The sequence below is a fragment of the Phocoena phocoena genome, chromosome 18, assembly GCF_963924675.1.
Source record: "Phocoena phocoena chromosome 18, mPhoPho1.1, whole genome shotgun sequence".
Lineage (NCBI taxonomy): Eukaryota > Metazoa > Chordata > Mammalia > Artiodactyla > Phocoenidae > Phocoena > Phocoena phocoena.
In genome coordinates, this window is record NC_089236.1 from 681,730 (window position 1) to 703,503 (window position 21,774).

General features: G+C 39.3%; 1 protein-coding gene across 3 annotated transcripts in view; it reads left to right on the forward strand.

Moving 5' to 3' along the window:
• The first annotated feature begins 334 nt into the window (after nucleotides 1–334).
• LOC136137438 (zinc finger MYM-type protein 2) overlaps nucleotides 335–21,774 on the forward strand; it is a 62,876-nt gene continuing 41,436 nt past the window's right edge. For 2 of the 3 annotated variants that reach the window (XM_065895787.1, XM_065895788.1), the window contains exons 1-4: nucleotides 338–1,184; nucleotides 6,291–6,576; nucleotides 8,119–8,284; nucleotides 9,071–9,283. In XM_065895787.1, coding sequence (XP_065751859.1) covers nucleotides 338–1,184; nucleotides 6,291–6,576; nucleotides 8,119–8,284; nucleotides 9,071–9,283 — 1,512 coding nt within the window. Of the gene's footprint in view, nucleotides 1,185–6,290; nucleotides 6,577–8,118; nucleotides 8,285–9,070; nucleotides 9,284–21,774 lie in introns of all 3 variants that reach the window. The other variant, XM_065895789.1, reaches the window with a different exon arrangement.

Consider the following 21,774-nt stretch of genomic DNA (forward strand, 5'->3'; position numbering starts at 1 on the left):
GTTTTCAGTGTTAAAATTATAGGGTAAGCAGTGGTGGAAAGGAGGTGGTAGAGATGGGAACATACTGCATATTCTTACTGAAAATTCGATAATTACCTTTCTTTTTATATTGCAAGAAGTTCACATGTAAACTTTATGAAATGATTAGTGAATGAGAGAAGATCACAGAATGCATATAAAAATTTTCCTGGATATTAGATAAGAATGACTTTCATTTAGAGTAAGAAAGAAAGTAAAAGTACCTTTAAGAAATTTTTTGAATTAGAATAACATCAAAAGCCATACAGTGACATTTGTAAAAAAAATTTTTTTCCATCTCCTTAACAGGTTCTTTGGCATGGACACAGGTTCATCAGGAGGATTAGAATTGACTGATGAGACTCCTGTTCTGCTGGGGAGGACGGCCATGGCAGCTAGCCTCACGGACGTAGGAAATTCATTTAGTGGGCCACCTAACCCTTTAGTGAATAGATCTAGTAAATTTCAGAACTCATCAGTGGAAGATGATGATGATGTTGTGTTTATCGAACCTGTACAACCTCCTCCGCCTTCTGCACCAGTGGTAGCCGATCAAAGAACCATAACATTTACGTCATCGAAAAATGAAGAGCTACAAGGAAATGATTCCAAAATTCTTCCTTCCTCAAAAGAATTGGCTTCTCAGAAGGGAAGTGTAAGTGAGACAATTGTCATCGATGATGAAGAGGACATGGAAACAAATCAAGGGCAAGAGAAAAATTCCTCCAATTTTATTGAACGGAGACCACCCGAGTCTAAAAACAGAACCAATGATGTGGATTTCTCCACTTCCAGTTTTTCAAGAAGTAAGGTAAATGCAGGAATGGGTAATAGTGGTATCACCACAGAACCAGACTCTGAAATTCAGATTGCTAATGTTACGACCTTAGAAACAGGTGTCAGCTCTGTGAGTGATGGCCAATTAGAAAATACTGACGGGCGAGATATGAACCTAATGATCACACACGTAACATCACTGCAGAATACCAGCTTGGGAGATGTCTCTAACGGACTGCAGTCGAGTAACTTTGGTGTTAATATGCAAACATACACCCCGTCTTTAACTTCACAGACCAAGACTGCAGTAGGACCTTTTAATCCTGGTAGAATGAATGTGGCAGGAGACGTATTTCAGAACGGAGAGTCTGCAGCTCATCACAATCCTGGTAAGCTTGGAGGGGGCTTCTGCCCCGTGGAAGGGATTTTGCACTGGTGGATTCTTTTTTTTTATTATAGTAATTGGTGCTACTTTGGTTAGTTTATTCATGTAAGATATATTAATTCTATTGACTTTTAAGTTTGAAATTTTAACTAATAAGAGATGTAAAACCATGTATATAGTATTTCTCTGTAGATAATTAGAAAATCAGATGAATTCATGTCTAAAGGAAGTAAAACAAAATACTCTTTATATTCACCACCACTAAAGTCTAATAATTTGGCATCTTATCTGTCACATACTGACGTTATGCTCGTGTATTTTTTCTAATTCATTTATTTTTGGCTGCACAAGGGCCCTCTCCAGTTGCAGCGAGTGGGGGCACTCTGGTGTGGTGCGCGGGCCTCATTGTGGTGGCTTCTCTCATTGTGGAGCATGGGCTCTAGGCACAAGGGCTTCAGTAGTTGTGGCGCACGGGCTTAGTTGCTCTGCAGCATGTGGGATCCTCCTGGACCAGGGCTCGAACCCGCGTCCCCTGCGTTGGCAGGCGGACTCTCAACCACTGTGCCACCAGGGAAGCCCTATGCTAGTGTATTTTTAATAGTATTGTTTTTATGTGTAAAAAGAGAACAAAAAGATAAATAGCACATGTAAAGAGCAATATGTTGTATAATTGCATTTAGATTTGTTTTTACTTTCCCTGTGTTTATAATTTTGACTGCCTATCTGATTATGATTTTTACTTATTAGCACTTTGTTATTTTTTCTTATATTTAAAGATTGGTAAATTTCTTGACTACTTGAAAACATTTTCTGCAGGCATCTTTGCTCTGTGGAAGCTGTGAGAAGAGCTCTGTGGCTTTTCCTGACTGTGTCTGTGTCTGCCCCAGGCCTCTGTATGGCCTGCCTGTCTCCCACGTACCTTCTCTCTGTCCTTCTCGGGCTTCATCGTTGTAGGCTCATTAGCAGCTTTATCACCCTAGGATTGTGGAGAATAATAAGGAATGACTGAAAGCTAGGCCGTGTAGAATGTTCTGTGAAATGCTAGTTTTTCCTTTCATACTTACTATTCTTTTGGTTATGAGAGTAATGTGTAATTATTGAAGAATGTTTGGAAAATCCATAATTAAAAAATGATGAAGAAAGGTTACCACTGTTGTTAATGCTTTGAGTGGTTGTCTTTCAGTGTTTTTCCTTTGTATTAACTTGGTTGAAGTGCAGTTCTTCATAATTTTGCTTCCTGTTTCCCCCCATTTAATATTACTCTGTATTTTCTCAAACAATTAAAATTATTTATACACAGAAGTTTTAATGACTGCACAATGGATTTGGTTATACCATTCCCATATTTGGTTTTTACATCGTTTCCCTTTTTTGCTCTTGTCGGTCTATGATGAACTTTTTTTTTTTTTTTTTCAAATTTCTGATTATTTCTTAGAGTATATTCTAGAAGTGAAGTTACTGGGCCAAAGACTATCACTACTCCCATCCCTCCAAAGAGTTTTGGTTGTAAAAATTTTCTGCTTTGTAGTGATTTTGAAAGAAATATGTTTCTTATTACTCAGTTTTGAAAATTCCTAATGTCTTCCAAGATCCTTTCCCCCGTATGTATTTATATATATCTGTTGGTAGGTCATCGTATGCATATATGTGTATGTGACGTCGTATGAACATTTTTAAGTTGTGGAAATACATTGTCATACGGCCTTCTGGAAAGTTTTTACCAATTTATACTGCTATCAGCTGTGTATTAGAGGGTCTTTCCTTCTAGCTCACATAAAAGTTTAAGACATGATAATAGTCAAAGTAGTTTCAAAATAGCTATTTTGTCTTTCTTATAAGTATATTAAAAACATAAGTGTATGAAAAAGAACATAATGTTCAGGCTTACTGTTGAGAATATGGTACATTTAATTCCAACCTGAGATTGCAATAGAGGTATAGCTTTGCAAACTTTCCCTTTCTCCTGCTCCTTTAAATACCTAACAATAATCTTGAACTTTTGACCATATCAAGAGTATATGTTTGATTTTGTTAATTCTCTATTTAGTTCACTTACAGTTTTTACTACTTAAATAACTCTTAAGAATATTCTTATCCATGTATGTCGGGATAATGTAGTACCTGAGGACTATTGCTGGGTCAAAGCACATTTATTATAAGAATTGTGTTCCTGTTCACACAAACTCTTAACACAGGGAATGTAAAGTATGCATCAGGAAACCAGACAGATACACCTCTTGCTCCTGAGTTTATGGATTAGCTCCTGTTTGTGCTGTCTTTGTTTGTCATAGAGAATTATAACATCTTGGCTGTTTATACTGGCTCTCAGACCAATGGTGACTTGGGCAAATTAACCTCTGTCCCTTAGTGTCCATTGTATAAAGTAGAGAATGATTAGGTCTCTTCCATTCCTAGAAGTATTTTGATATTGGAGGAGGTGAAAATTTGAAAGTAGGGGAATGTAAGAACTGAAGCATAGATAAAAGGAGCCATTGCATTATTTATACAGGGCCTAGCACGAAATTGAGAATAATTGCCATTTTTCAAAATCAAGTTAATAGATAGATGCCTTTAGGTTTAACTAGGTTCCTTTTTAAAAAAAAAAAAAATTATTTATTTATTCTGGCTCTGCCGGGTGTTAGTTGTGGCACGTGGTATATTTAGTTGAGGCATGCGGACTCTTAGCTGTGGCATGCATGTGGGATCTAGTTCCCCAACCAGGGATCAAACCCAGGCTCCCTGCATTGGGATCAGGGAGTCTTACCCACTGGACCACCAGGGAAGTCCCTAACTAGGTTCCTTTAAGTATATATTCAAATGACAAGCCTGCAGGATTGAAAATCCTAAGGAGCCACTATTTATGTTGCAAAAGCTATTACTTCTAACATGTATTCAAATATAAATTTTTTAAAAAATTATTTATTTATTTATTTTTGGCTGCATTGGGTCTTCGTTGCTGTGCAGGGGCTTTTCTCTAATTGCAGTGAGCAGGGGCTACTCTTCATTGCGGTGAGTGGACTTCTCATTGCGGTGGCTTCTCGTTGCAGAGCACAGGCTCTAGGCACATGGGCTTCAGTAGTTATGGCATGCGGGCTCAGTAGTTGTGGCTCGCAGGCTCTAGAGTGCAGGCTCAGTAGTTGTGGTGCACGGGCTTAGTTGCTCCGCAGTATGTGGGATCTTCCTGGACCAGGGATCGAACCCGTGTCCCCTGCATTGGCAGGTGGATTTTTAACCACTGCGCCACCAGGGACGTCCTCAAATATAATTTTTGATTGAAGGCCCTTCATAATATGGAATTGCCAGTTTGTTTCAGTGATTTGCTTTCTTGGTGTTCCTTAGTATTTTTACCTCTTTATTAAAACAGGTCAGTTACCCTGATAATAGCAGGATAACAGGATTCCAGAAGGTACTCTGTTTACTCTGTGTATAGAACATATATTTATTTGGAGGGGTTGTGGCGTAAAGTAGAATTTGAATAGCAGTATATGTAGCCCCTTGAAACCATTAGGTTGATGGACTGGGTCAGAACCAGGAAATTGCCCTCTTCAAGGTTTTGGTAGTAAAGAAATTTCCTCATACTCTGGATATATTTATACATTGTTTCTCATATGAAAGGGCATCTTTTTTGTATGGAAATACAAATTTCAGAAGAAACTAGAAAGGAAAAGTATTACAAGAGACCAAAGTAGTAGAAATTATAATAGAAGTGGTAGCATGAAAAGTTTCAAAATGAAAAAACATTATGGTGTATTGGTATTGTAGTGTGAGTCTGTGTAACAGTAAGTAGTATGGTGAGCTGGAGACATCCTGCTAAGTCCCAAAGAAGCTTACTAAGAAGAGGAGGGAGAACTTAGCACCCTGGCGGTCGGTTCCCCAGGCCTTAATGCTGTGCCGTTGAAGCTGTGCTGCTGGCAGCGGTAGAGCAACGGGATGTCTCATCGGTCACTGGACGTTGGCTTAACATCACCACTTCTGTGTAACACTCTAATTTCTTTGCTATTATGTGGTATACTTAGAAGCCATGAAATGAAACATGTATGTGGAAAAGCTGTTCTTAGAAAGGTTTTTTAAAAAATTTTTTGGGGCTTTCCCTGGTGGCGCAGTGGTTGAGGATCCGCCTGCCGATGCAGGGGACATGGGTTCATGCCCCGGTCCAGGAAGATCCCACATGCCGCGGAGCGGCTGGGCCCGTGAGCCATGGCTGCTGAGCCCGCGCGTCCGGAGCCTGTGCTCCGCAACGGCAGAGGCCACAACAGTGAGAGGCCCGCGTACCGCAAAAAAAAAAAAAAAAAAAAAAATTTTTTGGCTGCACCACGTGGCATGTGGGGATCTTAGTTTTCCGACCAGGGATCGAACCTGAACCTCTCGCATTGGAAGCGTGGAGTCTTAACCGCTGGACCACCAGGGACGTCCCTAGAAAGATGTTTTGAATATAGTCATTTGTAAACTTTATCCGAGCTGTATTGTATTTTTTTTTTCTTTTCTTTTTGCGGTACGCGGGCCCCTCACTGTTGTGGCCTCTCCCGTTGCGGAGCACAGGCTCTGGATGCGCAGGCTCAGCGGCCATGGCTCACGGGCCCAGCCGCTCCGCGGCATGTGGGATCTTCCCGGACCGGGGCACGAACCTGCGTCCCCTGCGTCGGCAGGTGGACTCTCAACCACTGTGCCACCAGGGAAGCGCAATCCGAGCTATATTGTATTTGTCAAAGGTTCTGGTTGGTAAAGATTTTATTATTTATATATGTTGATGTATGTGTTCCTCGCTTAAAGTAATATTTTGTAAATTCTTCCTGTTTAGTAACTAATGGCTAATATTTTTTAGTGCTGCATATGTGCCAGTGATTGTGGTTTATAAACCATGTACTATCTCATTTAAAGTTACCATTTCCAGTTTAGAGAAGAGTTAGGCACAGGGTTAGTAACTTCCCAGTCTAGTAGGTAATGGGGCCTGAATGTCAGCCATCAATTCTGACTCCAAAGTTTGTGCCCTTGACCGCTCTGCTATACTGCGCCTTATCGATGTCTGAAACTTGGACAGAATGGGAAGTTAAAACTGTGTCTCTGATATAAATTTCAGTGTATGTGTTTTTGTTTTGGTTTGTTTTTTTAGATTCTTGGATCTCCCAGTCAGCATCATTTCCCCGAAATCAGAAACAGCCAGGGGTGGATTCCTTATCACCAGTGGCCTCTCTTCCTAAACAGATTTTCCAGCCTTCTGCCCAACAGCAGCCCACTAAACCAGTTAAAGTCACTTGTGCAAACTGCAAAAAGCCTTTACAGAAGGGACAGACAGCTTATCAGCGAAAAGGATCAGCTCACCTCTTCTGTTCCACCACCTGCCTCTCTTCCTTCTCTCACAAGCCTGCTCCAAAGAAACTTTGTGTTATGTGTAAAAAGTAAGGTTTACCTTCCAGTATATTTCCTTATGGTTGAATATTGGTGGTATAAAATGTGAGAAAAATTGTTTTAGAGGTGAATTACTATGTTTTAAAAATTTGTAAGCTTGTTTGAATATTAAAGCCAAACTCAAATTTGTAATGGCTTTGGAGTGTTCTCTCTCAAGCTGAGGTGGCTTAGGATTAAAGGCCTTCCTATTTGGATAGGCTTTGGGGTTGATTTAGATACTAGGCCCTTATAATGAATTTTGTCTGTAATCGCCATTGGACTTGAATTCGTAAAAATACATACATGCTGGTTTACATGGTTAATTATGAGAATTTAGTACATACATGCTGGTTTACATGGTTAATTATGAGAATTTAGTTCATACATGCTGGTTTACATGGTTAATTATGAGAATTTAGTTCATACATGCTGGTTTACATGGTTAATTATGAGAATTTAGTTCATACATGCTGGTTTACATGGTTAATTATGAGAATTTAGTTCATACATGCTGGTTTACATGGTTAATTATGGGAATTTAGTTCTAGCCAGACAAAAGTGTTAAGCAATTTATGTGTGGCCAGTTTCGTACTAAAATAGGTCAAAATTTGGACTACCTTCGTGTTAAGATTATTACAAATTGGCAACTCTTTGGATATTATATGCATTTATTTATGTTTGTCTTGAATGTTGTCATGTTAATCCTCACCTCTTCAAGACTCAGGTACCTTTTTTTTGACAGCCTTGGAGCGACAGGATCCTCTTCTGCCATTTTTTAGGTCTGGTCTCACTAGTTAAAAATGAGCCGAATATGTATGGTATGTGTGTGCAAGGTTAAACAGGTAGCTTTTCTGTACCATCTCTTGAAGCAGCCCAAGTTTGTAAAGATATTTTTAGACATTAGAACTGGAAAAGGCTGAGTGCTCTGTATAGGTTTAGTAAATTCAAATATTGGAACAGTTGTTATACAGTTTTTTGGTTGCTTTACAGTAGTAGACTTGCATACAGCAATATAAGACCTGGAACTTCAGAATTAAAGGAAAACTTCAACGGTCACCAATATTGTCATTTCCTAACATTTCTAATTGTAGTTGAAAGCTGTATAGAATGGTAGGTGGGGTTCTTTTGGGTTATGGGATGTATTTAAGTTCACTTATCCTCTCCATATTCCTGTGACCTAGGTACCTCATGCTTTCTACTTACCCACGAGAGGGAAATTGAATAGGTATTGTAAATTTATACCTCAGTAAATTAGGCCTTGACATTAAACTCCATGTAAATAACAACAGTTTTGTTGTTTTTTTTTTAAGTGGTTCCAATATCTGAAAGCCTTGTTAAGGAGCTTGAAGATAAATTGAGTAGTGGCTAGGGTTTAATAGTATTGCTTCTCAATCTTCTGTGTTCATATTTTATTGCCAAGAGTTTTTAAATAGTAAAAGTGAGTTAATGAATCTAAAAATGGGTTTTAGTCTATGGAAATTAAAAATGTCAGTTATTACTCTTTGATTTATTTTAAAGTAGAGTTTGACTTTGCTGCTCCTCGTATTTTTCAGAGATATAACTACAATGAAAGGAACCATTGTTGCCCAAGTGGATTCGAGCGAATCCTTCCAGGAATTCTGTAGTACATCTTGTCTGTCTCTTTATGAAGACAAACAGAATCCTACTAAAGGAGCGCTGAATAAATCAAGATGTACAATTTGTGGTAAACTAACAGAGGTTTGTGTTTTTGTGCTTTATCATTTAGTTCTAACTAATGGGAATATTTTTGACTTTTAACTGTTTTGACATAATCTTTCATCAGTATGTATTTCCTTAAAAGTGAGGGTATATAAAACCTATCTTATAAATATCCCATTATGTAATCCCATTCTCCCATGGGGAGAATGATTTACAAAAAAATTGAAATATAACATCAATTGACTTATTTCCTGAGGTTGGAGCACTCACAGAAAACCCATAGTGTTTAAATAGGCTGACTGCACGTGAGAGCCAGCAAACGATCTTGCTTAAGAAGCGGAACGAGCGGAGGGGATGTTTTTGAGGACTTCGTTAAAAATGTATTACGGTTTTTGCATTTGATGAAATAAAAAGAAATCTGTGCATACATGCTTCATTTGAATTATTTATAATGTTAGTCCTCTCCTCCCTGTTGTACAGCAGTGTACTTATATTTAAATAATTTCCTTTTAGATTTATCTAAAGATTTCCAATCTGTTTGGAAGTTTTATACTAACACTGCCCAAACTGGGTTGTTTCCTGTCACTTTTAGATACGTCTAGAGAAGTTTGTACGATGACCCTGGTGGTCCTCTCTGCCTTGCACCGTATATATGTGTGTATAAAAAAGTTGAAAGAAGAATGAAATGTACTTTGTCTTGCCTTTTCCCTAAACAAGCTTTACACAGAAAAACTGAGGCATTTTCTTTCTATTGGAGCACCTTGTTACTTAGCTACGTGTCATATATTAATTTGTTTTTTAAAATTTTGCTTGTTTTTCTTTTAGATTCGCCATGAAGTTAGCTTTAAAAATATGACTCATAAGCTGTGCAGTGACCACTGCTTTAATAGATACAGAATGGCCAATGGTCTAATAATGAATTGCTGTGAGCAGTGTGGGGAGTACTTGCCCAGCAAAGGTGCTGGGAACAATGTCTTGGTCATTGATGGTCAGCAGAAGAGATTTTGCTGCCAGAGTTGTGTCAGTGAATACAAGCAGGTAATTCGTGATCTGATCAGAATCAACCGTTGTTTTGAAAGTGCTTTTAAATTGCTATAATAGTTTCACTCTAACAGCATTAATTAACCAGATTTGTCTTGAAGTCTCATTTAATTCCATTGTTGTCTTAACATCGTAGAGATAACCAATCTCAAGTGAATACTGAAATACATGTAGGTTATTGGAAATAAGTTTGTGATTTTACATAGAAAGGTAAATGCTTACCAAAGTGATTCCTTTTTTGGGTGGTGGAGAGGGGTCGTAAATATGGTTTTTCAAATTGTTGATGCTTAGCATAGGAGTGATTATTTTATTTCCATTTGATTGTTAATTTAAAATTTAAGGTCTTTGACTTAGCTTAGTTTATTTTTTAGTATATACCTGTGGTTTCAAAAGTCAGAGCAGTCTAGCTCCCATTTCTTTCTTCTCTTGGTTCCTACTTCTCCTTTATACATACCATTCCCTTAATTCTTACTATTTTGTTTTCTTTCTGAAGAAGTAAGGGAATAATGTATTTGTAGTTTCTCTTTCATCTGTACAAAAGGCAGCATACTGTATGTACTGTACTGCACCCTGCATTTGTATCTTGGAATCATTCCCTGTGAGTATATTCCTTATTCTTCCTTATTCCTTTTACGGCTGAGTTAAATTTTCAGGAATTCTGTGAGCCAGTTGTTAAAACACCCATTATTAAAAAATTAAGTTATAGAAACTTACACGTAAATTATCTTTGTATTAGTCTGCTGGGGCTGCTGTAACAAAATACTGAAGGGCTCAGACAACCAAGAATTTATTTTCTCACAGTTCTTGAGACTTAAAATCTTAAGATCAAGGTGCCTTTCTGGGGTGGTTTCTGGTGAGGCCACTCCTCCAGGCTTGTAGCTAACCTCCTTCTTGCTGTGTCTTCACTTGGTCTTTCCTTTGTGCTCAGAAGGAGAGAGTGTCCTGGTCTGTCTTCTTGGACCTAACCTGTAGGGCTTCATTCAACCCTAACCACCCCCCTTAAAGGCCCTATCCCAAATACAGTCTTGTTGCGGTTAGGGCTTCAAGATACTCATTTGAGGTGGGGGGAGACACAATATTGAAGACAAAGAAAATAAATACTTAAAATGTACCACTTCCTAATTATCTTATTACATTTCAGTATTACCTGTGCTCTTGAGGTTATTTACATTATTTGTGAGATGGAAATATTATACATAATGGTGTGCTTCTGTGTATCTCTTCCCAATTTCATGTTTAGTTTTATGTTGGTGGCCTGAAATTAGCCACGGTGGGGAGAGTCTCATGGTAGATGCTACAATAAATATGGTGCTTACTTTTACCTCCCGAGAGCTAGTGGTTAACCATATACAAGACAGTACGGGGCTGACTGTTGTTTATTTGGTCACTTTGCTGTCGGTGGTGTTTGGGTTATTTCGTGGTTTGCCGCTGCAGATGACAGATGATGAGTAACCTGTGCAGGAACAACCCCGAGGTCTTGCGGGTTCAGTTCCAGACCAGTGCAGTGGAGCGAATGTCGTAGTAGAGCGAGTCATGGGAAGTTTTTGGTTTCTCGTGCACATAAGTTATGTTTACTATTAGGTGTGCAATAGCACTGTGTCTAAACAGTGTACACACCTTAATTAAAAAAATATTAACCGTCATCTGAGCCTCAGTGAATCATAGTAGTAGCATTCCAAGATCACTGATTATACCAAGAGATCACCGTAACAAATAGAGTAATAATGAAAAAGTTTGAAATGTCGCAAGAATTACCAAAATGTGATACAGAGACACGAGGTGAGCAGATGCTGTTGGGAAAATGGCGCTGATGAAGTTGCTCGACGCAGGGTTGCCACAGACCTCCAGTCTGTAAAAAAGGCACTACGACAAGGTCTCCCTGTATATATCCTTGACTCTGTGGAGATGTTGTTTCAGGGTAGATTCTTAGAAGCAGGATTGCTCAGCCAGAGGTACGTGCACATGTTAGTTTGTTAGATACTGTTAAATTGCCTCTGTTAGAGGTGGACCAGTTTGCATGCCTTTCAGCAGTGTATGTGGAAGTGCCCGTTTCTCCGTAGCCTCTCCAGCAGGGACTTTTAGCACTTTATTCTGTTTGGTGAAAACAGTATGTTTAGTAAAATTTGTATTTCTCTTATTAGGAATGCTGATGATTAGCTTTTCATATTTCAGAGCTCATTGTCTTTCCTTTTCTGTGAACTGTTTGTTTACCTCTTATACCCATTTTTCTGTTTGGGCTTTGGTTTGTCTTAGTATTTCCCCCATTAAGTCAGACTTTTAATGAGCAAAATGCATCTGTAATTTGTTCATGAAACAATTATTTAGCAACTATTATGTTGCAGGTACTGTGCTAATTGCTTGAAATAGTCTGATAGGAAGTACAGTAGACAGTTCCTGCTTTCGTGGGATTTGCATTGTGCTGGTATAGTTCAGATTTGTTAACATAAGGAAGGTTTTGCGGTGATTGAAAGGATCAGATTAATTATAATCTCCAGAACTCAATGTGGTGTTTGATGTTGGTGATGTCATTGCATTAGTTATCTTCTGATACCTAGGTTTGGTAAGAGTTTGCTGCCCTGGGTTAAAGTCGTGGCCCAGCACTCATCCTCTGTGTCCTGGGCATTTGCTTAAATCCACCCCCCTGCGCCCCCCCCCCACCGGCACCCTGCCTTTTTTCATCACGTGTCTTGCCTGATGGTATTTCCTACAGTTTTTAAAAAATTTTATTTATTTTTGGCTGTGTTTGGTCCTTGTTGCTGCTTGCGGGCTTTCTCTAGTTGTGGCGAGCCAGGGCCTCTCTTGTTGTGGAGCACAGGCTCTAGGCACGTGGGCTTCAGTAGTTGTGGCTCATAGGCTTAGTTGCTCCGCGGCATGTGGGATCTTCCCGGACCAGGGCTCAAACCCGTGTACCCTGCATTGGCAGGCAGATTCTTAACCACTGCGCCCCCAGGGAAAACCCCTACAATTTTTTTTTTTTTTTTTTTGCGGTACGCGGGCCTCTCACTGTTGTGGCCTCTCCCGCTGCCGAGCACAGGCTCCGGACGCACAGGCTCAGCGGCCATGGCTCACGGGCCCAGCCGCTCCGTGGCACGTAGGATCTTCCTGGACCGGGGCACGAACCCGCGTCCCCTGCATCGGCAGGCAGATTCTCAACCACTGCGCCACCAGGGAAGCCCCCCCCTACAATTTTTAATGAGTGGAAATAGTAAGTACCTTTTTCTTTTCCCAGTGGTAGTGCCTTTGGTGTTTCCTCATTAAATTAGATGCCAACTTCAGAGTTGGTAAATATATTTTATCACATTAAAGAAGAATCCATGGATTTCTTTCATTAAATGTTTTATCAGAAATGAGAATTGAGTTTTGAAGGTCTTTTCGGTGTCTATGGCAGTGATTGTATGATTCCCCCCTCCACACCTTTATTTATTTATTTTTTTGGCTGTATCAGGTCTTAGTTGTGGCATGTAGGATCTTCTTTGAGGCATGCGGGATATTTCGTTGCAGCGTGTGGGCTTCTTTCTAGTTGTGCCGTGCAGGTTCCAGAGCGCGTGGGCTCTGTAGTTTGCAGCACATGGGCTCTCTTGTTGAGGAATGCGAGCTCAGTAGTTGTGGCACGGGGGCTTAGTTGCCTCGTGGCATGTGGGATCTTAGTTCCCCCACCTGGGGTAGAACTCGTGTCCCCTCTATTGGAAGGTGCAGATTCTTTACCACTAGACCACCAGGGGTGTCCCTCCCCATCCCTTTAAATCTATTAATATGTGAATTATTTTAATGGATTTCCTAATTCATCTAAACATTCTTGCATTATTAGAATAAACCATACCAGATCATTATTGTATTTTAAATTTTATTTCTAATTGTTAATATTTAGTACTTTTCCATTGGTATTCATAAGTGAGATTAGTCTTGAATTTCCTTTTTTTGGTGCAGTCTTTAAGATATCAGTGTTATATTTGCTTTATAAAAATGCTCAGAGGAAAATTCATACCCTTATATACTTAAATGAGTAAAAATGAACATAAATGAATTAACTATTAAACTCAAAGTTGTAAAAAGAAAATGAATTGAAGCAAAAGACAAGAAAAAAGATAAAAGTAGAAATTAATGAATTAGGATATAAAAATAGTACTAAAATAATTCAAAATGCTGCTTCTATAGGAAATCAAGTCTTTGAAAAACTAGACAAACCGATTGTCAATCAGGAACAGAGGTTTAAAAATGCACAGATTCACAAAGATAAGAAATGACAAGTTGGACTTACCCATCAAAACAGAGAAAATTGAAGAAAATCAACAAGGGACTACTTTGTACAACCCTATGTAGAAATGTTGAAAACCTAGATCAAGTGAGTAATTTTCTATCAAAATATAATTTCCCTAAATTGACTCCAGAGCAGATAGAATAAGGCAGAGAAATTTCCATAGAAGAAATAGAGATAGTTATCAAAGAACTACCCCACAAAATGAAATAGGCTCAGATGGTTTTACAGGGAAATTCCATCAGATTTGAACTAGGTAACCTTAATGTTATTTAAACCATTCCAAAGCATTAAAAAGGGTGAAAACTACTCATGTTAAAAAAAAATTGTGGTAAGTGTATATAATATAATATTCCTAATTTTAAACATTTTAAACTATACAATTGAGTGGCATTAATTGCAGTCATAATTTGTGCAGTCATTACCTCTATTTCCAGAACTTTTTCGTGACCCAAACAGAAACTCTGTGACAATGAAGCCAATAACGCCTCATCCTCCCCTTCACCCTTGACCCTGGTAATCTCTCATCTACTTTCTGTCGATGAATTTGCTGATTCTAGGTATTTCATATAAGTGGAGTCATACAATATCTGTCCTTTTTGTCTGGTTTATTTGCTTAACATAATGTTTTGAGTTTCAGCCATGTTGTAGCATTGTTGTTTATGGCTGAATAATACTGTATGCATATACATTTTGCTTATTTATTTGATGATGGACATTTGGGTTGTTTCCATCTTTTGACTATTGTGAATCATACTGCAATGAACATTAGCATATAAGTATCAGTTTGAGGTCTGTTTTAAAGTTCTTGTGGGTGTATACCTAGGAGTGGAATTGTTGGGTCATAGGGTAATTCTATGTTTAGCTTTTTGAAGAATGGTTAAACTGTTTTCCACAACAACTGTATCAGTTTAAATTCCTACCAGCAATACATGAGGGTTCCATTTGCTGTCCATCTTTGCCAACACTTGTTACTTTCCATTAAAATTTTTTTTTTTATCATAGACATCACAGTAGGAGTGGAGTGCTATATCTTTGTGGTTTTGACTTGCATTTCCCTAATGACTAATGATGTTGAGTATGTTTTCGTGTGCTTTTTGGCCATTTGTATGACTTCCTATAGAAGTCATATATAGTTTTTTTAAAATGTTTATTTGTTTTTTTGGCTGTGTCAGGTCTTTAGTTGTGGCATGTGGGCTCTTAGTTGCGGCATGCGACATCTAGTTCCCTGACCAGGGATCAAACCCAGGCCCCCTGCATTGGGAGCACAGAGTCTTAACCGCTGGACCACCAGGGGAGTCCCTCATTTTACTTTCTTGATAATGTCATTTGCAGAAAACTTTTTAATTTTAATGAAGGCCAGTTTACCTCCTTTTCTTTTGTTGATTGTGTTTTTGGCACCATATCTAAGAATTCGTTACCAAATCAAAGGTCAAGGTGGTTTATCCCTATGCTTTCTTCTAAGAGTTTTATGGTTTTAACACATATTTAGGTCTTTGGTCCATTTTGAGTTAATTTTGTTGATGATGTGAGGCAGGCATCCAACTTCGTTCTCTTGTGTGTGGAAATCCAGTTGTCCCAGCACCATCTGTTTTTGGACTTGTGTGGATTTTTTTGTTGTTGTTTTTAATTTTTTTACTTTTTCATTTATTTATTTAGTTTTTTGGCTGCGTCATGTGGCATGTGGGATCTTAGTTCCCCGACCAGGAATCAAACCCGCGCCCTCTGCAGTAGAGGCTTGGAGTCTTAACCACTGGGCCACCAGGGAAGTCCCTGTTAATTGGTCTTGTGATATTTGTCAAATATTAATTGGCCATAGATGAGTAGGTTTATTTCTGATAACCATCTTTGTAGGAAGTTTTGAAATCAGGAAATGAGTCCTCCAACTTTGTTCTTCTGTTTGGATACTCTAACCCCATTCTAGTTTTGTATGACTTTTCCATTTCTGCAGAAAAGGCTTTTATAATTTTGATAGTGATTGCATTGATTCTGTAGATCGCTTTGGGTAGTACTGACATTTCTGCAATGTCAAAGCTTCCTATGTATGAACATGGGATGTTTTCTCATTTACTTAGGTCTTTATTAGCTCTGGTAGCTTTATTGTTGACCCCTTGGGGTTTTCTTTTTTTTCCTTTTTTTATAAATGTATTTATTTTTATTTTTGGCTGCGTTGGGTTTTCGTTGCTGCGTGCGGGCTTTCTCTAGCTGCGGTGAGCGGGGGCTACTCTTCGTTGTGGTGTGCAGGCTTCTCATTGCAGTGGCTTCTCTTGTTGCAGAGCTCAGGCTCTAGGTGCGTAGGCTTCAGTAGTTATGGCACGTGGGCTCAGTAGTTGTGGCTCTCAGGCTCTAGACGCAGGCTCAGTAGTTGTGGTACACAGGCTTAGTTGCACCCTGGCATGTGGGATCTTCCCGGACCAGGGCTCTACCCTGTGTCCCACTGCATTGGCAGGCAGATTCTTAACCACTGTACCACCAGGGAAGTCCCTGGGTTTTCTTTATATAGTCAGTTCATCTCCAGTAGTGATAGTTTTACTTCTTCCTTTCCAATTTAGATGTCTTTTATTTCTTTTTCTAACTTGTTCTGGCTAGAACTTTCACTATCATGTTGAATAGAAGTGGCAAAAGTAGGCATCCTTTTCTTGTTCCTGACCTTAGAGGGAAAGATTTGTGTCTTTTCTCCTTTGAGTATGCTGTTAGCTATGGGTTGTGCATATATGGCATTTGTTACGTTGAGATGGTTTTCTATTCCTAGTTTGTTGATTGTCTTTTATCATAAAAGGGTGTTGAAGTTTGTGAAACTTTTTCTTCATCATTTGAGATGATCATGTGGTTTTTACCTTCATTCTGTTCATGTGGTGTATTACATTGATTATTTTACGTTGACATAACTGGGATAAACCCCACTCGGTTATGGTGTGTAATATTTTTAATATGCTGCTGAATTTGCCTTACTGATACTTTCCTTTAGATTTTTGTATGTATATTTGTAAGAGATATTTGTCTGTAATGTCTGTCTGTCTTTGGATTCAGAGCAATGGGGGCCCAATGGAATAGGAGTGGGAGGTGTCCACCGTGTTCTGACCTGGGGAGGGTTTGAGAAGAATCTGTGTTAGCTCCTCTTTGAATGTTTGGCGGAATGTCCCAGTGAAGTCATTTGATCCTAGCTTTACTTTGCTGCAACGCTTTTGATGACTGATTCAGTCTCTTTACTTCTTACAGGTCTGTTGATATTTTCTGTTTCCACTCCAGGTATTTATTTATTCATTTAATTTCTTTTTTTACCTTTGGCTGTGTTGGGTCCCCGTTGTGGCGCACGGGCTTCTCACTGCAGTGGCCTCTCCCACTGCGGAGCACGGGCTCCAGGCGCATGGGCTTCAGTAGCTGTGGCGCAGGGGCCCGGCCGCTCTGTGTCATGTGGGATCCTCCCAGACCAGGGCTTGAACCCGAGCCACCTGCATTTGGCAGGCAGACCCCCAACCACTGTGCCACCAGGGAAGCCCCTGGTTTGCATTTTTTAAGGGATTTCTGTTTCATCCAGGTTATCCAGTTGTTGGTGTATAATTATTCATAGCATTTTCTCACAGTCCTTTCCTAGGGAATATTGTAGTATTGTCCCTACTTTCGTTTCTCTGTTTTGTTCTTTGCGTCTTTTTTCTTAGTATAACTAAAGGTTTGTTGACTTTTTTGATCTCTTCATTGGCCAGCTTTTTGTTTCAGTGATTATATTTTCATACTCGTTATTTCTCTGCACTCTATTATTTCCTTTCTTCTACTGGCTTGGGTTTAGCTTTCTCTCTTTTTCTGTTTCTTTAAGGTGTAAGTTATATTATCGATTTAGATCTTCTTTTCAAAAATAGGTATTTGCAATTATAATTTTTCCTCTGAGCACTGTTTGCACTGCATCCTGTCACTTTTGGTATATTTTGGTTTTGCCTTGACTCATCTGTTAAGTATTGAAAAATTTCCCTTGTGATTTCTTGTTTGACCCATTGGTTAAGAGTGTGTAGTTTTTATATCCCTGTGTTTGTAAATTTTCTAGTTTTGTTTTTGTTATTCATTTTTTATTTCATTCTGTTATGATTGGAAAAGATACTCTGCGATTTCAGTCTTTATACATTTATTGGGACTTTTCCTGAGAATGTTTCATGTGCACTTGGGGAGAACATAGTGGCTTGTAGTGTTATTCAGATCCTGTACATAAGTGCCAAAATCCCGTGTGGCTGGTCTGTCCATTATTGAAATGGGTGTATGTATTGAGTTCTACAGCTGTTACTGTAGAATTGCCTGTTTTTCCCTTCACTTCTGTCAATGTTTGCTTAATATATTTTGGGTCTCTGATATTTGGTGAAAAAGTTTATAGTTGTTATATCTTCTTGATGAATTTACCCTTTTTCCAGTATGGTTTTGTTTTGTTTCTTATATTAGTTTTTTGACTTAAAGTTTATTTTGTTTGATGTTAACATTTTTTTAGAAATTTGTGGCGTATTGTGGGGATTCTTGTGGTTTATCCATTCTAGGATTCTTTCAGCTTCTTCTCCCTGAAATTAGTCTTTTGCCTAATTTGCAGTGTTTTCAGACTTTTGAGCACTCGTTCAGCCCTGCCCTCTTTTCCTCTCCCTCCGGGACTCTAATAATGTAGTTATTATATTACTGTAGTTACAGTCCTGCAGGTCCCTGAGGCTCTATTCTTCTTTATTTTTACCTCCAAGGCTGTGTTATTTCTGATATTCACACTGGATAGTTTCTCTTTTCCCCTTCCGTGGTCCTGTCCTCTGTCTTTTCCATTCTGCTCTTGGTCCCATCCATTGGGATTTTTGGTGGTTGTTATTTATTTATTTTACTAATACTTAATTTTGTTTAGAACAGTTCCAGTGTTACAGAAACATTGATCAGATAATACAGAGTTCTCATGGGAGAGCCCCTCCCCGCACCATTTCCCTCTGTATTGACACCTTAAATTGGTATGATAATTTGTTACAATTAGTGAGCTCATATTGAAATATTATTAATTAGTATGTAAAGTCCATAGTTTACGAAAAAATTAAGAAAATCTGAATAATGTTCATTTCCTGTTCCAGGATCCCATCCAGGATGCCACATCACATTCAGCAGTTGTGTCACCTTAGGCTCCTCTTGGCTGTGACATTTTCTCAGACTTTGACGAGCTTGACAGTTTTTAGGAGTCAAGTGTATTGCAAAAGGCCCCTCTGCTTTCATCTCTAGACAGACCGGGCTCTGGGTTTAGGAGGGAGATGACAGAGGTGTTGGCCTTTTGCACTTTTGCAGTTTTCATCACATAACAAGGATACATGTCTCAACACGACTTATGACTGTTGATGTTGATGTAGATCACCTTGCTCAAGTGGTGTCAGGATTCTCCACCGGAAAGCCCCCGCCGCCCCCTGCCCCCCGTTCCTTGTTTAATGTTTGGAAGAAAGTCACTCTCCTTTAAGGTGGAGTATATAGTTACTTGGAATTTTTCTGCATAGGACTTTTGCCCCTGTTTTCAGTCCTGCAGTTTCCATTTGGACCTTCTATTTCTTTGATGAGCATTTCTATTTTTTAATTGTTGTGGTTTTTTTCCCTTGTTGAAGCATTTTTATCATGGCTGCTTTAAAACCTTTGGCACATAATCCTAGGGTATCTGTGCTTTCAGTGTGAGCATCTTTTGACTGTCTCCTTCTGTGGCTCTGGCTCCCTCCCCTCTGGGCTCCGGGAGGGCCTGCTACTGCGCTCCTGCAGCCCCACTGGCACCAGGATGATTCTGCTCCAGAGGATACAGAAAGTATTCTTCATAATATCAGAAAATAAAGCTTATTTCAAAGCAGTGTTTCATCTTTTTTTTTAGTGGTCATAGTTTTTATATTTCTCATACTATATGTTCATAATTTTAAGTAAATAAGAGGGAATCTGTGTGTATGTTGTTACTGATAAAGGGACATAATCAGACACGTTTGGAGAGCGCTGCAGTGATGCTCTAGTGAATGTCTTCTTTTTCTAAAGCCTGGGAACTAAAACTGTACAGTGATTTTTCTGGTCCCTGCTCTCGCATTCTTCCACCCCCAGCCTTTTGTCTCTAACATCTGAGTTGGCCACTCTTGTTGTTTATCCCTGTCCCTGTAGCCCAGTTAGTGTCTGGAGTATACAGATACAGGCGATTAATCATTTAGACCCCGGCAGCGGGGACTGTCTAGTGCTTAACACTTGTCTTCTGGTATTTTCCATTTTCTTAAAAAAAATTTTATTTAAAATTTTAAAAAATTTTTATTGAAATATAGTTGATGTACAGTGTTGTGTTAGTTTCACGTGTACAGCAAAGTAACTTGGTTATACGTACACATAAATCTATATATTCTTATATTCTCTTCCACTGTAGATTATTACAAGCTGTTGAGTGTAGTTCCCTGTGCTGTACAGTGGGTCTTTGTTGGTTATCTACTTTACATATAGTGGTGTGTGCATATTTTATTTTTTTGATTTTTTTGCGGTACACGGGCCTCTCGCTGTTGTGGCCTCTCCTGCTGCGGAGCACAGGCTCCGGACGCGCAGGCTCAGCGGCCATGGCTCACGGGCCCAGCCGCTCCGTGGCATGTGGGATCTTCCTGGACCGGGGCACAAACTCGTGTCTCCTGCATCAGCAGGCGGACTCTCAACCACTGCGCCACCGGGGAAGCCTGGTGTGTGCATATTTTAATCTCAAGCTTCTAATTTATCCCTGACCCCCTCCCCCCGTTTTCCCCTTTGGTAACCATGAGTTTGTTCTATGTCTGTGAGTCTATTTCTGTTTTGTAAATAAGTTCATTTGTATCTTTTTTTTTTTTTTAATTCCACATATAAGGGATATCATATGATATTTGTCTTTCTGTCTGACTTTACTTAGTGTGATAATCTCTATCTAGGTCCATCCATGTTGCCGCAAATGGCATTATTCCATTCTTTTTATGGCTGAGTAATATTCCATTGTATATATACCACATCTTCTTTATCCATTCCTCTGTCAATGGACATTCAGGTTACTTCCATGTCTTGGCTATTGTAAATAGTGCATCAGTGAACATTGGGGTGCATGTATCTTTTCAAATTATGGTTTCCTCTAGATAGATGCCCAGGAGTGGGATTGCTGGGTCGCATGGTAGTTCTATTTTTAGTTTTCTAAGGAACCTCCTCACTGTTCTCCATAATGGCTGCACCAAATACATTCCCACACAGTGTAGAAAGGTTCCCTTTTCTCCACACTCTCTCTAGCATTTACTGTTTGTAGGTTTCTTGGTGATGGCCATGCTGACTGGCCAGAGGTGACACCTCATTGTAGTTTAGATTTGCATTTCTCTAATGATTAGTGATGTTGAGCATCTTTTCATGTGCCTCTTAGCCATCTATATGTCTTCTTTCAACAAATATCTATTTAGATCTTCTGCCCATTTTTGACTTTTTTTTTTCATATTGATCTGCATGAGCTGTTTGTATATTTTGGAGATTAATCCTTTGTCGGTTGCATCATTTCCAAATATTTTCTCCCATTCTGTAGGTTGTCTTTTCGTGTTGTTTATGGTTTCCATTGCTGTGCAAAAGCTTTTAAGTTTAATTCAATCCCATTTGTTTATTTTATTTTATTATTATTTTTTGTGCGGTACGTGGGCCTCTCACTGTTGTGGCCTCTCTCGTTGTGGAGCACAGGCTCTGGACGCGCAGGCTCAGCGGCCATGGCTCACGAGCCCAGCCGCTCCGCGGCCTATGGGATCCTCCTGGACCGGGGCACAAACCTGTGTCCCCTGCATCGGCAGGTGGACTCTCAACCACTGCGCCTCTAGGGAAGCCCCTATTTTTGTTTTTATTTCTATTACTCTAGGAGACTATTTTCCATTTTCTTGCATAGTATTTTGACTTTTAAGGAAAACAGGATGCTTTCTGCAAAGAGTAAGGATATAAATTTCTATGTGCTGGAAGCTGTTATATGTGCTTTAAAAAGAGTTTCCAAAACAACCCATTTGCAGATGAGGAAAACTGTAACTGTGTAATTTCCAAATCAGTTTTCTTTTGTTTTTGTTTGTTTGTTTGCTTTGGCCGCACTGCAAGGCTTGTGGGATCTTAGTTCCCTGATCAGGGATTGAACCCAGGGCCACGTCAGTGAAAACTCCGTGTGCTAACCACTGGACTGCCAGGGAACTGCCGAGATACTGTTTTATGTATTATTAATAGATTTTACTGAATACATTTAGCATACGTTGTCATC